General features: G+C 41.7%; 1 protein-coding gene across 18 annotated transcripts in view; it reads right to left on the reverse strand.

Moving 5' to 3' along the window:
- PARD3 (par-3 family cell polarity regulator) overlaps positions 1-11409 on the reverse strand; it is a 692586-nt gene extending 681177 nt beyond the window's left edge. For 6 of the 18 annotated variants that reach the window (XM_081300388.1, XM_081300389.1, XM_081300386.1 and 3 more), the window contains exon 1: positions 10946-11409. In XM_081300388.1, coding sequence (XP_081156514.1) covers positions 10946-11065 — 120 coding nt within the window. In that variant the 5' untranslated portion in view covers positions 11066-11409. The remainder of the gene's footprint in view (positions 1-10945) is intronic. The other 12 variants (XM_081300376.1, XM_081300373.1, XM_081300384.1 and 9 more) reach the window with 3 other exon arrangements.
- Between the last annotated feature and the right edge of the window lie 4801 nt (positions 11410-16210).

Below are 16210 nucleotides of genomic sequence, written 5' to 3' on the forward strand. Positions count from 1 at the left end.
CCTAGCCCCACAAAAACAAGGAAAACCTAAACAGCCAAAATGGAAGGGCAAATATAATTCTTGATCTGTGAAAGCAGCAGGCTTAAATATTAAGTGATCTGAACATTCTTGGACCTAGAATTTTCTTTTTTCCAAATGATCTATTAATACCACTGGAATTCCTACAGTACTTAAACAAGAAAAAAATGATCCTTCAGCTGGGTGCAGTTGCACATGTCTGTAATCACAGCAGCTCAGAAGGCTGAGACAGAAGGATCACAAGTTCAAAGCCAGCCTTGCTTGGCAACTTACCGAAATCCTATCTCAAAACAAAAATGTAAAAGGGCTGGGGATGAAGATCTGGGTTAAGCAGACCTGGGTTCAATCCCTGCTTAAAAAAAAAAAAAAAAAAAAAGTGACCCTTTAACAGATCATCTAGAAAAATACCATTTGATATCATAAATCAAGTAAGAACTAGGTTAACTTATAAATTAGCCTTAATTGTGCTTAATTTGTATTTAAAACTTAAAGAGAAAGAGACGCTGACTGAGAATATGTTTTATAACATGGGCACTGCACTGTCTACATTATCTCTCTTAATCTGGACCCGTGTGTGTGGCTCAGTGATGGAGCACTTGTCTAACACACATAAGGCCCTAGGATTCCATCCTTAGCACTGCAAAAAAGAAAAAAAAAAGTCACAATCTTCATGGAAAGGAAAAATAACAGCAAAGGAAAAATAACCTCCCCAATTATATCAGGGAAAACTATGGCTCACAAGCTTGTGAGATCTTCCAAAACTCAAAACACCAGAGGTCAAAACCAAAAATGGAAAAAGCTCTTCCTTTATGAACATCTTTGAAGCATCTAAGTCAATGTCACCAGGATTTTATAAAGTTGTAGAAGAAAGTCTGAGTGATTTTCTAAGGAAGACAGTTTTTGCCAATTTCCCACAGCTTCTGCCATTCTAACGTGGATGAGAGGAAACAATTTAGGAAAGCTTGTTCAAGTGATCCTCACTCTCTGGTAACCATGCTTGACAAAAAGAAAAAAACACAGTACAGCTAACATCTACTCCATCTGATTTCCTACAATGCCTCCTCTTGTTCTCTCTGAACCCTGACAGTATGCCCATGGGGTAGGTGGCATCAGAGGCCAAGGCTCCTTCTGAATCCTGGTCTATTGTGCACTCAGGTGTACCTGCCCCCTAGACGAAAAACACCCACCACTGAACTTTCCACTTTCAGTTTTGTTTTTTTTTTTTTTTTTTAACAAACATTTGTGTTTTAAGCAGTGGGTCATAAAAAACAACAAAAAAAGAAAACATAAAACTGACCCCATCACTGAAAGTTTATTAGCATTTCAGGTTTCCTTGAAAAAAAAATCATAATAGGATGTGCCTTTATAACTTAATATAAACTCTTTTTGCATTCTTCAGTGGTAAAAATGTTGAAGTGCCACCATCTTCCAGACATGACTGTTCAAATAGTTATCAATCCAAATGATGCACTTGCACTCATGGATCCTCTTGATGAGTCAAAAAGGTCTTTTGTTTTTTGGTTTTTTTCTGAGCTCCAATCAAGGTACCAAATCCTATATTTAACTTTAATGGATTTGGTGATTAGTCATATCCTGTGTGATAGTACACAATGAACCAATATCCTGTACATTTTACCTTCTCCTTCTTACTCTAATAACAGAAATTTCAGTTTAGAGTATAACCCTGAAGGGCAGGAACCTGGCCAACCATCATTCACACATGACTTTGCATATTAGGTTTCAGAATTATTATAAATTACACATTTTAAAGACTTTTGTGGTATGAAAAAAATTTTTTTCCTGGAAGGCTCTATTTTTAAAATTTTGGATTCTAATACTGGTTTTAAAAATGAAAATTAAAGCACAAACATGAAAAGACTTTCCATTTTTTTATTTATACATAAAAGGAATAGACCAAAAAAAAAACATTCTTACATCAACCACCTACACAAAAATAACACTTTGTTTCTAAAATGTTAATACAACAAATTTTTTAATACAACAAATTTTAATTAGCCATTTTCATTGGGTGGGGGGAAATACAGTGAGTGATTTTCTTAGTGTTGGAAAAGGGAACATTGATTTTTTTAGTTTAAGCTATCTCAGAGGCCTTTGCAAAAATATAATCCCTGTGATATGGTTTTCTTTTTTCTTTTTTAGAGAGAGAGAGAGAGAGAGAATTTTTTAATATTTATTTTTTTAGTTTTTGGCGGACACAACATCTTTGTATGTGGTGCTGAGAATAGAACCCGGGCCGCACGCATGCCAGGCGAGCGCGCTACCGCTTGAGCCACATCCCCAGCCCCTGTGATATGGTTTTCTAATCTAAAGAGATACAGTGCAATAACAAACATAGAAAATCCACATACACAGAAAATCTATCTGAGTTCAAAAAATATAATAGCAGTGTATGAATTATTAAAGAACACCAAGAGTGAGAGAGATAATATTGACTTGTCTCTAAAACCACTTCAAGTTATACACCATAAAAATCCCAACGTCACAAATGTGTATGTATATGTACACATGTATCATACATAGAATATCATGCAGTACCAAACATTAGTCATAATTCACAAATAGTCTATCATTTCTGAGCATGTGATCTATCTTAAAAGAAACTACCTTGAAACATTAAGGAATTCCGAAGGACACCCTAGGCAAAATTTACCCTCTCAACAGCATGCAATTGATGGGAAGCAAATCCCCTCATTTCATACTAAGAGAAGCAAAATATTCTCACAGTATGGGTAAGCAGAGTAAGAGATTCAGTGCCCTGCTTTTACTCCTTTGAAAAACCATTGCATGTCATGCATGCCTCGTGATCTCAGAGCACCTTAACCAACAATGAAGATCAAAAATGCTGGTATAGCTCAGGAGATTGACAGTGGAAGCACAGCCCAGCAGCTCTGAACATAAGATGAAGATGGGGGAAATGGAGGTTCACAGAGCTTTACCAATGCTCAAATCTACTGAAGGCCAAAAGGAAACACCAGAAAAGCTCTTCCATTATATACATCTTTGTGGCATTTTAATCAACATTCTATAATCAGCAATGGCAGCAATGGGTCTGAGTAGGAAGGGGAACAGGTGACCAACTGGTGAAGTCTTTCCATGGGTGGGTGGGAGGCAGGGAGACAGAGAGGCTGAGACAGCAACAGGATGGACTGACTATGCAGGCACAAGAAAGCAGGGTTTATACATTGTATGGAAAATTCCTAAAAATAGCTAGTTTTATTGGGGGTGTTTAAGTATCTCTGACACACAAACACATGTTGTTTTATGGGATTCTCAGAACAATAAAATATCTAAAAATGGACTTTAATTCACAGTGGCTTATGTAATCTATATTTATTGTGATATAATCATATACTAAAATTCACCCTTTTAAAGTATGAATGACTTTTTAGTATATTCACTGACCTATGCAACTATGACTACTACCTAAATTTAGAACATTTTCTTCACCCCTAAAAGAAACATTAGCAGTCACTTTCTATCACCCAAGCCACTATTAGCAAATACTACTCTACTGTCTCTACAGATTTGCTCACTCTGGTCATTTATTAATGGACCCCTACAACATGTAGGTTCTTGGGACTGGCCTTGTTAACACAGCATAATGTTTTCAAAGTTCACCCATGTGGCAGCACGTATTAGTACTTCATTCTTTTTTAAGGCTGAGCGGTATATCACATTTTGTCTATACATCTGTCACTTGATGAACACTTTGACAGTTTTGTGCCATTGTGAACGATGCTATAAACATAGTACATGTACAAGTTTGTGCATAAACATATTTTCACTTCTCTTGTGTTTATGTTAAAGTTATGGTTTAAGAAGAAAAAAATGAAATAACTTACATTTTAAGTCACTTAGATATGAAGCTTAAATTTTAATTTGTAAATCCCAAAAGCAATTAATGGAGAATGGGAAATAAGTGAGAGTCCTATTTCTTTAATGGCATAAACCACCTTAAGTTGGCATTCCAAACCCAAGACAGATTCATAAAAGGAAGTCATTTTTAAATAATATTTCCAAATGGAGAATTTTTTAAATAAGATAATAATTAAAAGACAAAATTAGTTTTCCACTTTTTTCCACTGAACTTTGCATTTCTTTTCATATAGGTTTGCTTTCCTATTTTCCATATAAGCCAGAAGAGGTACCAAAAATAGGTAAAAATCATATAAATTTCCTCTTGTTCCACTGCCACTGACCCTGGTTTCAGCTAGGAATGTTGAGTAAGTGGTGGAACACGAGGAAAGAATGCTGTGTGGGCCTAATAGGCCACTTCCACCTGATGGAAAAAGATCTATGGAAAGTACCTTCTGGCCCAATTTTACCTTTTTATTTCCATCTTTGGGGAGAGAGAGAGAGAGAGAGAGAGAGAGAGAGAGAGAGAGAGAGAGAGAGAGCGCGCAAGAGCGCACAAGAGAACGCTGTCATCATCTCTTTGAGTGTTGGCCATTACCAACCTGAATCCAACTCTACAGGAGATAGAAACTTCCCAGGACAGATGGAGGATCTGTCTGTGGGTTAGTGACCCATATGGGACTTTAAACATTACCTCCAACAACCAATTCCTCCACTGTGAGCCAAAATGTGCCTCACATCAGCCAGTTTCTCTCTGTGACTCTCAGATCCTAAACATTTCTATTTACTTTTGGTCCTAACCCAAGGATCCCAACTGACAGAATTTGAGGCGCCACATCAAGTATAGGTATGTTGCAGGGCCAGATTCCCACACTGCCCTGGCCATTTGCCTTGAATCTAGCCCAGTGCAAACCCCAGGACTATGTTCTGCTTGGTCTGAAAAACAAACTGAACTCCTTCAAAATAGCTAACATAAAAGAGTAACTTCCAGGTATTCCAAATCTCACTAAATCTTAGTTCCAATTACAAGTTGTGCCAGTATGCCAAAAATACCAAAGACTGAAGTCCTTAAAATGAGCAGGTGCAGATGACAGTTTCCTTAGTAGAAGTGTACTTTCTGTATGAGAGCATGTGTGATGTGTTTATTTTGAACTTCATATTTACTTACAGTTTATGATTACTAAGTGACAGACATTGGTTAGACTGAAGTGGAACCATCACATCAACCATTTCACCTGGAAGGAGTACAAGCCATAAAGCATGGTCATCTGGGCCAGCACAGGAGCTCTGGGATGTCCCCAGGAGATGCACAGAAGAGGGAGAGCCTCAAACAGCTTGAGATGCAGAAACAGCCTCCAGAGACGGCTGGCCTGCACTAAGCCTCAATGGATGCATGTAAAGAGAGAGCAAGCATCCCAAGAAGAACAGAAAATGCTAGAGTAGAGGCAGGAAAAGTGCATGCAAGTCCCAGTGGGTGGAGTGTGGAGTACATGGATTCTGGTGAAGGAGAGAATGGAAAGCAAGAGGGGCCCACTACAAGAGACAGGCTGTGCTAAGGCACAAGACCTAGCCAATGGCAGGAGGCACCACAAGGCACTAAAACATAAGAAAACAAGGTTTAAATTTTTGAAAGATCAGTCCTTTGACCATATTCAGTTTCTCATTCCTTTCTGAGAGGACAGAAACTGTTAATAATAAAATTTCTTTCAATTTGCTATTGTTATGATTGCCTCTATTTCCCCTCAATCTCTACTGCAGTGGAACTATTTTCCTAAAGGTTTCAAGAACCTTGTAAATGTTAACAACATATGGTCATACATTTATTCATAGAAAAATTCCATACCAACCACCAGATTTTTCATAAAAATCAACTTATGTGATTGTAGTAATTAATAATCCCCCAAAAAAGAAAGCGCATTTTCAAAAGTTTCTTTCCATAAGCAGAGTTATTTTTTAAACTAACAACAAACTTCTCTAAAATAATTTTAAAGAGACATGTTTGAGGAACAGAAGCAGTGGCGCAGAAATCAGAGGCACATATAATCAACAGGTAATAAAGCCATTAATGGCAACTTTTACATTCTCTTCCCTGTGGTCACAATCCATTCTTTTGATTGAGGTATTGTGTAGGCAAATAATATTGTACCTGTTCTTCAATTAAATTACACACTGTCTTTTTAAGCAAAGAGGAAAACTCAAGCAGGAATAGTAGGACACTTGGGAATGTTTTGCAGGAGTAAAGCCATTTAGTAGATGAAACATATTAGTGATTCAATTAGCCTTTACTAAATAGCTACTAGGGGCCAGAACACAGTATTGAAGAATTTCACATTCTTCATCCTGCTCAATATTCACCTTAACCCTGCAAGGGAGCATCCCACTTTTGAGATGAGGAAAATGAGGCTCTACAGGGCAAGCTTGCCCAAGGTTAATAAATGGCTAATAAATGTGGATATACAACATACTTTATATACAAACAGAGATATGAAAAATTGTGGTATATATGTGTAATAAGAATTGTAATACCAAAAAAACACAATTTTTCATATCTTTGTATATAAAGTATGTCCACACCAAAGGCATGAATTGGCATGGACATACTTTATATACAAAGATAAGATATGAAAAACTGTGCTGTATATGTGTAATAAGAATTGTAATGCATTCTGCTGTCGTGTATTTAAAAAAAACTAAAATCAATTTAAAAAGAAAAAAATGTAGATATCCAACACCTTTTCCTTAAGAAAGATGAGGGGAGAAGGGGAAAACAGTGAACAAGCAGGTCCCAGAAACTCCCTTCTCTCACTTTTGCCCCTCACTCACATGAAATATCCATGTAACATAGTCTCTTGTTCCCCTTTCTCAGTAACTCAGCAGCCAGTTAGCACCATATCTTTGTACTCAACCCAACAGTTGCTCAAGTTGTCCTGGAAACTACTTGCTACCCTGCCCAAATACTTCAGTTATTCCAAATACCAGATTCATTTCCATACTAACAATTGTATAAAGTTCTAGTCTTGCCCTGGGATTGATTCACAGTCCTCTGATCATGACCAACTGTCTAACAAAAACTCTCCAAGGAGCCAAACTGCCCTCCATGCCCTTGGTTCACACTGTTCCCCTTCCTAGAATGCCTTCACTTCTATTCTCAGAATGGCAGCAGACACTCCAGATTCATACACCCGGCCCCACTGCAGACCTACAAAACCAAAACCCACTAAGCAGGTGCTCTCTGAGGTTGCTCCACTGCTCAATTAAAAACACTTCCCTAAATCAAGGACAACCTTCCTGCCCACCAAACCCAAAGCAAACCAAACCCTAGTGATTGAATGACACACCCTCTCACTACAGAAAGGTGACTCCAACTTCCAAAATCCAGAAGCAAAACAACTATCCCATTCCACCCTGGGCCAATCGATCCTACAACTCTGTTATTTATGATTTTATACATTCTTCTTGTCTCTTCCTTTTGAGTGCAAAAGTTTAGACTTAAAATTCATATAGCATGATGTTTTATACATAGCAGCACTTCAGAAAATTCCACACTTTAGAGTTGGAACTCTTGCACCCTGTGTACACCAGGAATCATAAATGTGAGACCATATGCACAAGAACAGATATGTAAATAGTCACTACCCTGACCCAAAGCACTCACATGAAATATCCATGTAACATGTTCTTAATGCCTAGACAGCACCCTGCACAGAGGGTCTGAATGAAGGTTGATGAATGAGGACAGAGAAACATTTTCACCCATCAGTTATCATGACCACAAAAATATATTTCTTTTTACCAGAGGCGGGGAAAATGTTACTTATGACTAAGTGTAAGGCTTCAAAAAACTGCTTATTGAGGACAACTCTTGGACTAAGTCATGCCACTTTACTGCCCAGAAAAAAAAAATTTTTTTGATTTGTTTAACTTGAAGAGAAACAGCTCATATGTACGTATATAATGCCAAAAATAAAATTAGCTGAAGCACAACACAAAATGCTTACTTCAGAGAAAGGCTTGGTGAATTGGGATCTTTGGGGGAGGGAGGTTATACACAATAAACATGATCTGCCCACAATCCCCCCCACCACCCCAGACAGAAGTTAATCTCACTACCACATGCCACCTAGCAATCTAAACACTACTTTACAACAACCCAGTTACTCACTTCTTCACACAGGATTTGTCTTGTTCTATTAAACAGAATAGATAGAGAATAAAATCTAAAACACAGTTAATATGCTTTTGCTTCATTATTGCCTTATAAAGGATGGGGAAAGTGAGAAGATTAAGATCTTTAGTCTAACAATCCAAGAGGAAAAAATACAAATGAGGGCTGGGGATGTGGCTCAAGCGGTAGCGCGCTCGCCTGGCATGCGTGCGGCCCAGGTTCGATCCTCAGCACCACATACAAAGATGTTGTGTCCGCCGAGAACTAAAAAATAAATATTAAAAATCTCTCTCTCTCTCCCCCCCCACTCTCTCTTTAAAAAAAAAAAAAGAAAAAATACAAATGAACTTAGAAGATACTCAGACCCTTGTAACATTTAAGAGTGAATACGCTCATGATCCAATGACTGAACCTTGTATAGTAAAGCCCATCTTAAAATTCACCTCCTGAGTTATATTTAAAGAGTTTTTAAAATTATTTTTATTAGTTATTGATGGACCTTTATTTATTTGTTTTTATGTGGTGCTGAGAATCAAACCCAGTGCCTCACACATGATAGGCAAGCGCATTACCACTGAGCTACAACCCCAGCCCCACATTTAAAGAGTTTTAAAATAATTTTGGAAACCCCTGAATAATCTCTGACTCTCCCTCTCTTTTGTCTCCAACTGCAATGTCACAATCACCTTCCTTCCTTCTCTTCTCTCCCTGGTTATCTCAAACTTACCCTTTACTTGTACCCCTTTTCTCTTAGTGCCCCTTCCCCAGACTCCCTATGAAACAACCTCTTCTAATATTTAAGAGCAAGATCCAGATCTAACATCAAGGCCTCTCAACATCCCAAAGGCATCCTCTTCTTCTGTGATACCACAGCATGACAATCCACACCACTGTCTCTCTTCTCCTGGAGGACCATGGAGTCTCTTGTCCTAACCTTTAATAGTCCATTTTCCACACAGCAGACAGTAGATTCCCCACTAAATGTCCACCACCCAAAACAGGATTTTAGACATGGTAAATGCTTAATTTATGTGGGCAGAACAAACTAATGATTCAATCAATCAACTACATTTGTATCCCCCAAACAAGCAATTCAACCAATGTACACTATGTACATGATGAAATATGATAACTTTAAGCATGTAAAATTATCAAAGCAAAAGGAAATGCCTGTCACTTTCTCTTTGTTCAGGACCCAGACACAGGCAGAGCATGTTATTGCATTTCTCTTTTCTTTCATAACTTAAAATGTTGCTTTCCTTATTCATTTAGAACACTTAGATTTTAGATTATAAACTGTCACAAACAATCCTTAAAAATGCCAAAGGTAAGGTTGGCAGGGGATTTGCCCCCTTATCTTCCTTAAAAGATAAACAAGTGCCCAATTTCCATTAATTTTGTTTGATTGTCAAAAAGAGCTCAACCAACTGTGAGAAATATTTTACAACTGTTTTTTTTTTTTAAATCAACATCTTCCACCTTGTGTCAGGTTCCTAAACATCCCTTAAAGTTCTCTTTAAAATGCAAAAGTCATGCTATTTTCCCAACAGATTACAAAAACGATAGTGTAATTTTTTTTTTTCCTTAAGAGAAATTTGGAGGATGCCACCCTGAGCATCTTGCATACACTCGATTAGGCAGACAGGGCCATATTTCCCTGACCCGATGCCCCAAATCCCATAGGAACCAGGCCACTCCACTATAATAGACAGGAAATAGCAAAATGACTATGCTTTCTACTAAATATCACTATCACAAAGGAAACATCCTCAGGTGCTTGAGAGAAACTTCAGCGTGGGCTGTTGTCAAACACAGACAGTCGATAAAACAATTTAACAAAATGCCTTTTCACTTCTGACACATTGTACAAGAATGCAGTTAAGTGGAGACAATGTTATCACCCCACCAAGAAAAATGGAAATCTACTCGGCTCCGAAATCAGGCCCTGGCTCCGCAGCCCCGGCACCATATGGAAGTAGTTCTAGATAGGTAAAAAGCCGAGTTCCTGGCACAAAAACTTTTAATTCAATGACAGATTCCAGGCTTGAGCTTTTTTACCGAGCCCTGCACTGGGGTCTGTTCATCACCAAGACTCTGCTAACAATCGCCCTATGAGCTTGTGCGTGTCCCTCTCCGGGCCGCATTCCCACCCCGAACGGGCGACTTTCTCTTACCCCCGCAGCCCCCAAATCGCACCCGGCCGCCCCAGAGCGGGATCGGATAGAAGGAAAAGAAAGGTTCACTACAGTTCTCTACTCCGCCCGGAGGAGAGGAGGGTAAAGAAGGCACGAAGCCACGCACCGCCGTGTGTGGAATAATTAAACTCCTCTTACACCCAAAAAAGTTCCCTTTCCCCAGCCTTTGCCTATGGGGCCTGGGAGCGGGAGAGGCCTGGGGCTGGATTTCAAGGGACCGCGGCAGAGCCGGGGCGGAGGCTTCTGGCCAGGCTCTCTCCGCGACCCCCGCGCACGGGGTTCGGGCTTCACTCCCTGCAGGCTCCGGGGCGCCTGCGGCCCGCCTGCACGGCACTGCCCTCCTCGCCCCGCGGTCCCACGGCCGGAGCTCCGAGGGGACCGGGGACTTCGTTCGGTGGGGACAGCGGGTCGCGACGCCGGGTCTGGCGTGGTCACTCAGCCGACCCAGCAGGCACGGAGAACTTTACCGCCCGCAGCCCGGGGCGGGGGGCGCCAGCGAGGCCCGGCCCGGCCGCCGCACTTTCCCTTTCCCCGCCTCCCTTCTGTCTCCCTCCTCCCGTTTCCAGGAAGCGCCATATTGATCCCGGCGCCTTCCCCCTCCTCCTCCTCCTCCTCCTCCTCCTGCCCCCAGCTGCCCTCCTCCTCCCGGCTTCCCCCGCCCCCCCGCGCCCGTGCGCCCCCGGCCCCTCACCTTGGCGATGGCCTTCCGGTAGCGGGTCACCGCTTGCTGGATGAGGCTGAAAACTTTCATGTGGCCATCTCCGCACGGCACGACCACCCGGGTCCTCCCGAAGCACACGGTCACTTTCATGCCGCCGCCGCCGCGGGCCGGCCCGCGCCCCTCGCTGACCGCGGCGGGAGCGGCCCTGAGCCGGAGCGCCTGGACACTGGGCGCGGTGGGGCCGCTACACCGGCGCGCGGGCTGCTAGGGGCGCGGGCAGGCGGCTGCGCCGGGGGGCCGCTCGGCTACCATGCCCGGCCCGGCCCGACCGCCCTCGCCTAGCCGGAGGCTCCCCTCGCCTCTGCCCGCCGCGGCGCCCTCAGTCTCCGGCCACCTGTTCGGCGTCTCGGCGCGCTCGGCGGCGGCGGCGGCGGCGGCCCGGGGCTGTGTGGCGCTCGCGCTCACTCGGGCCGAGGGGGGAGGGGACGGCGGGGAGGGGAGGAGGAGGAGCAGGGCTGGGCACACAACACCGCGCACATGCGGCAGGGGGAGGCGCGGCCCGCTCCCGGCGCGGGGCGGGGCGCACGGCCGCCCACTGCCCCCACCCGCCACTTCCCTTCCCGCAGCCGACGGCCGGTAGACCCCTTAACCCTGCAGTCACTCCTGCTGGCGGCCTTTCGCCTCTACCGTCCCTTTTCCGGGGCGCCGCCGCAGAGGTGCGAGGCTGGGGCGCCTCCTTCCTCAACCCCGACCCCTGAGTTCTGGCACTGCGGTCTCCCCAGCCCCCCTCACTCTGCCCAGCACGCTGAGGGGCTGTGCTTGTCCCACTGAGCTCCGCCTTGGGGATGCCCTCTCAAAGTCCCTAAGGTCTCTACTGAGCTCCCGCCCCCAGCCTTTCTTTGTCACTTTTAATCCCCGTCCTCGGACTGGGGGGTTTCGAGTACAATCGCATCTGGAGAAAGCAGTTAGTACTCGGCGTAGCAGACCGAAAGAGCCAACACCTTTAAAGGTGTGGGCTTTAAAGCTCAGCAGTCACCAAGTCGCCCCCGGGAGGATAGGGATGGGGCTGGGTAGGGACGTTCCCGCTGAGATCTCTCTCCACCGGCCTGCCTGCCTCTTCCCAGCCCGCAGCTTGGCAGGGTTTTTGCACTGGCTTGCTTACTTGGCTGCAAGGCCAGGCAGCGGTTGTTCTGCGTTAAAAGCAAAAATTAATCGTTTCTTCTGGGGAGAGGTTGGTGAGGCTTCGACGATCCCGGCCTTTCTCCTGAGTCCATCATTTACCTTGAAGTTTCCTGTTGACCCCTGGGTGAAACATCGTTTAAATATGTAGAACTTTTCCATCAGCAATTCGTATATTTTTTTTTAAAGTCTGCGACATAGGCAACCCTAACGCAAATCTGAAAAGATATATATATGCTTCAAATGTGCTGGGGGATCGCTGTGCAAGGGAATCCCCACGATGTGCAGGCGCTTAACGCAAGCACTTAAACCCGCAACTCCATATAGAGTTGGTTACTTGCAGAATATGAGAAAAGAACATAGACCAAGTTAAGAAAAGAAGTTCATTGCAGTCTTAATTATGAGCTGTTGATTCCTAAATAACCATATGTCACTGTGTTTAAGAATGACAATTGAGGGGCTGGGGTTGTAGCTCAGTGTCAGTGTGCTTCCCTCAGTACCACATTTCAAAAACAAATAAAATGAAGGTATGGTGTCCATGTTTAAAAAAAAATGACAATTGACAATTATTAGTAAAGATTTATTGTCGACTCAAGTTTGTAATTTTTTAAAATAAATTAATTTGTGCTAGTTGTTTCTGGGATGTGTGATCACAACAAATCTCCCCATGAGCTCAAGAACTTCATCACTTACAGCTGGTGATCATTCATTCCTCCCACTCCACCTCCCACTTGAAAGTAAGGAAACAAGACAAAGAGGTTCCTCTGCTTTCCAGAATTCCTGCATTTTCCACTATCCCACACTGCCCTAGATAGAGCACACACTGTCATATAAAACATTGTACTTCCTCTCTCATCTCACTCTTATCAAGTATCCTAGCAAATCAGTGCAATGAATAGGTGCTGTAAATCATCATCCCCATCTTCCTCCAGGATACTAACCAAGAAATCACTTTTCCCAAAGCCACTGAGAAAGCTTGAGGCAGTCCAAGACAATCCAGGTTTCTCTTCCACACTGTCCTGGGAAATATTCATCATTCTCTTATTTGACTGCAACATTCAATATTTCTTTGTATGTGTGTGTGTGTATGTGTGTGTATGTTATTTTTTTTATTTTTATTTTTTTAGTCATACATGACAGTAGAATGCATTTTGATATATAATACATACATGGAATGTACATACATCAATCATATTGTCTATTATATTCTGCTGCCCTTCCTATCCTCCCTACTCCTGATTTCTACTCAAGTTTGTAACAACTATGACCGATTCCTGCTGAGATCGTTTTAAATTAATAATTGGGTCAGCAACAACAATTATGGGGGCTGTTTCTGTTTTCATGCATGGGAAGGGATATACTAGCTTACAGTGGGCCTTCTCAAAAAAAATTCTAATAGAAAAGTCAAGTTTCAGTAATAGCCATAGTACATCAGCACATAGCTAAATTCAGCTCTTACTCCATCCATTTACTTGTGCCTTAGACATGGTGTTCATTCTCATTCCAGTCTCAGTTTTACTAATTAAGTGAACCTGATGAGCTCCATCTCATAAATTATAAGGATTAGATAACATTAAAATACTGTCTATCACATGGGAAGGTATAGTATAACAGAGTCTAGTTATCATAAAGTAGGTAAAGGGTAACAAAGTCCAGGACAGAATAGCAGATGATGATGGGACTAGGGATAGACAGGGGAAACTAGGGATAGACAGGGGAATGAGAAGCCCAAGGCTTGGAGAAATTCCTGGACAGATAAAGACCAGAGCTCATGACTCTCAGCTCTGTACTTATTCACACTAATTCAGTTTCACCTATAGTTAGTGAAGTACTTCCATATGGAAAACATTGAAAATATTACATAAAGATGAGTCAAAAAAGACAGCTTACACCAGGTGCAGTGGCACATGTCTATAATCCCAGCCTCTTGAGAGCCTGAGGCAGGAGAATCATGAGTTCAAAGCCAACCTCACCAACCATGAGGTGCTAAACAACTTAGTGAGACCCTGTCTCTAAATAAAATACAAAACAGGGCTGGGGATGTGGCTCAATGGTCGAGTGCCCCTGAGTTCAATCCCCAAAAATTGACCCCCCCCCAAAAAAAAGACAGACTAGAGGTCAAAATAAGATAATTACTCCAATAAAATAGTAAGTGGCAGCAAAGTGTCTATGACACTTATGGGGAGGGAGGCATGCCTGAATAAATGAGGTGAAAGTATATCATTTTATTTACATCAATTCTTCTCACTATTCATTAATAAGGATTTGGACAGTTTTCCAAACATATGATCCCTAAAATTGATAATAATAGCATGTATTCAGTAAACCAGATAAAGCCTTATGGCTTTATTTAAATCTACCTAGTTAAGCTAGTGAAAGCATCCCCCTTGATATTAATAATTGATGAAGAACTACTGTTCTGTAATTTAAGATGCCAGACCCTTTTGTGTCTTGAGTCAGTTTCATAAAACTTCATGACAAATAATGAATCCACTTTTATCAATACATCCTTCAACTAATATCTGCCCATAAAGTTGGATTAGGGCCAGGCCACCTTTATGTCTATGAAATGTTCAGCTTGACCGAATTGCCTCTGGCCTGAGCTAAGCATAAAAGCAAGCCCAGTCCCAATGAGAAACAAAATTATCAAAGTCAAGGATCAAATGTTATGTAAATATTTTATAATGTGTTTATTTTCCTAAATTCTGCATATTTCTGGAAAGAAAAAAATTATTACCCTTCTCTTCCTTATACTTCTGTTTTACAATTGATTGGCTCAGTTGGTTTTCAAGACCTCAGAGAGTTCTGAGAATTAATTAGGGTTTAGCTGGGCTTTGCGTCTGTCTGCAAATGGACAGGTATGATCACATAGACTATAATTTAAACTATATCCAGCCACACTCATGGGCACCTTCAAATAAATACACACTCAATGTGTGTTAGGGACAGGATTGCATTACCAGAATTTCACCCTTAGAAAGTTAATACTAAATACAAAGAATACATGCAGACAAATATTTGAAATTCAGTCATACATTGAAGATTATATTTATCTCTGGGGCATTTCACACACCTATCAATGCCTACTCTTAGATTTAAGATCATGTTAACGATCTCATATGCCTAGCCTCGCACATAGTCTAATAGGAGAAGTGGGTAACTCATTTAATAAATACTTACATCCACTTATTTTATGTCAAATCCTGTACCACACATTGGGTTGGCTAAGTCCCTCCCTGAAGAGGTCCCCAATCTGGAAAAGATTTCAGAAGTGAACAGGCAGCAACTGAGAGTACAGTGTTACATATTAGAGATCCTGGTGATACCCAGAGAAAGTATTTACTTCTTCTGGTAAAGAGGAAAGGAAGAGGAGGAAATCTAACATTGTCCAAGAGAAATATAATGTGAACCACATTTATGATTTAATATTCTCATAGCCACAGGTGAAATTAATTTTAATAATATAGTTGATTTAACTCAATAGATACCACAAATTATTATCTCAGTATGTAATCAATTTTTTAAAAATATTAATGGGTCTTTTATATTCATTTTTTTTCACATAAGTCCTCACGATCCTGTGTGGTTGATATCACAGCACATCTCAATTTGGACCAGACCCATTTCCAAAGCTCAATAGCTACATGTGGCATCTGGCTAACATATTGGACCGAATAGCTCTGAAGAATGGGATTGCTGATGACTTGAAGCTACACACACTGTCAAGGAACTGACTCACAAGTGGATTGAGCTCTTTGAGGACAGAGACTGTGTTAGTCACATCCCTTCAGCAGAAGTTATCACAACATTGGACTCATTAAGCATTTGGTGAATGGATGAAGGAGTGAGAGCATGAGTGAATGAACGCAGAGGGTGCAAAGAAAGATGGCTTCTTGACATAGATGTGCATGGTATACTACTACAGCTGTTTGGCATAAAATGCAAAGATTGAGGGACGAAAGAACTGCATTTAAGCTCAGTGCAGCTTCCCTGTTGTTGAGTAACATCAAACACAAATCAGGCATGAGCTCATGTGAATTGCATGTTGAGAGTAATGATCAACAAAGGAAAAGGAAACAAACAAGAAAGGAAGAGAATAAAAGAGAGGAGGACCCT

Source organism: Spermophilus citellus, assembly GCF_964194105.1.
Source record: "Spermophilus citellus genome assembly, chromosome: 6".
NCBI classification, from domain to species: Eukaryota; Metazoa; Chordata; class Mammalia; order Rodentia; family Sciuridae; genus Spermophilus; species Spermophilus citellus.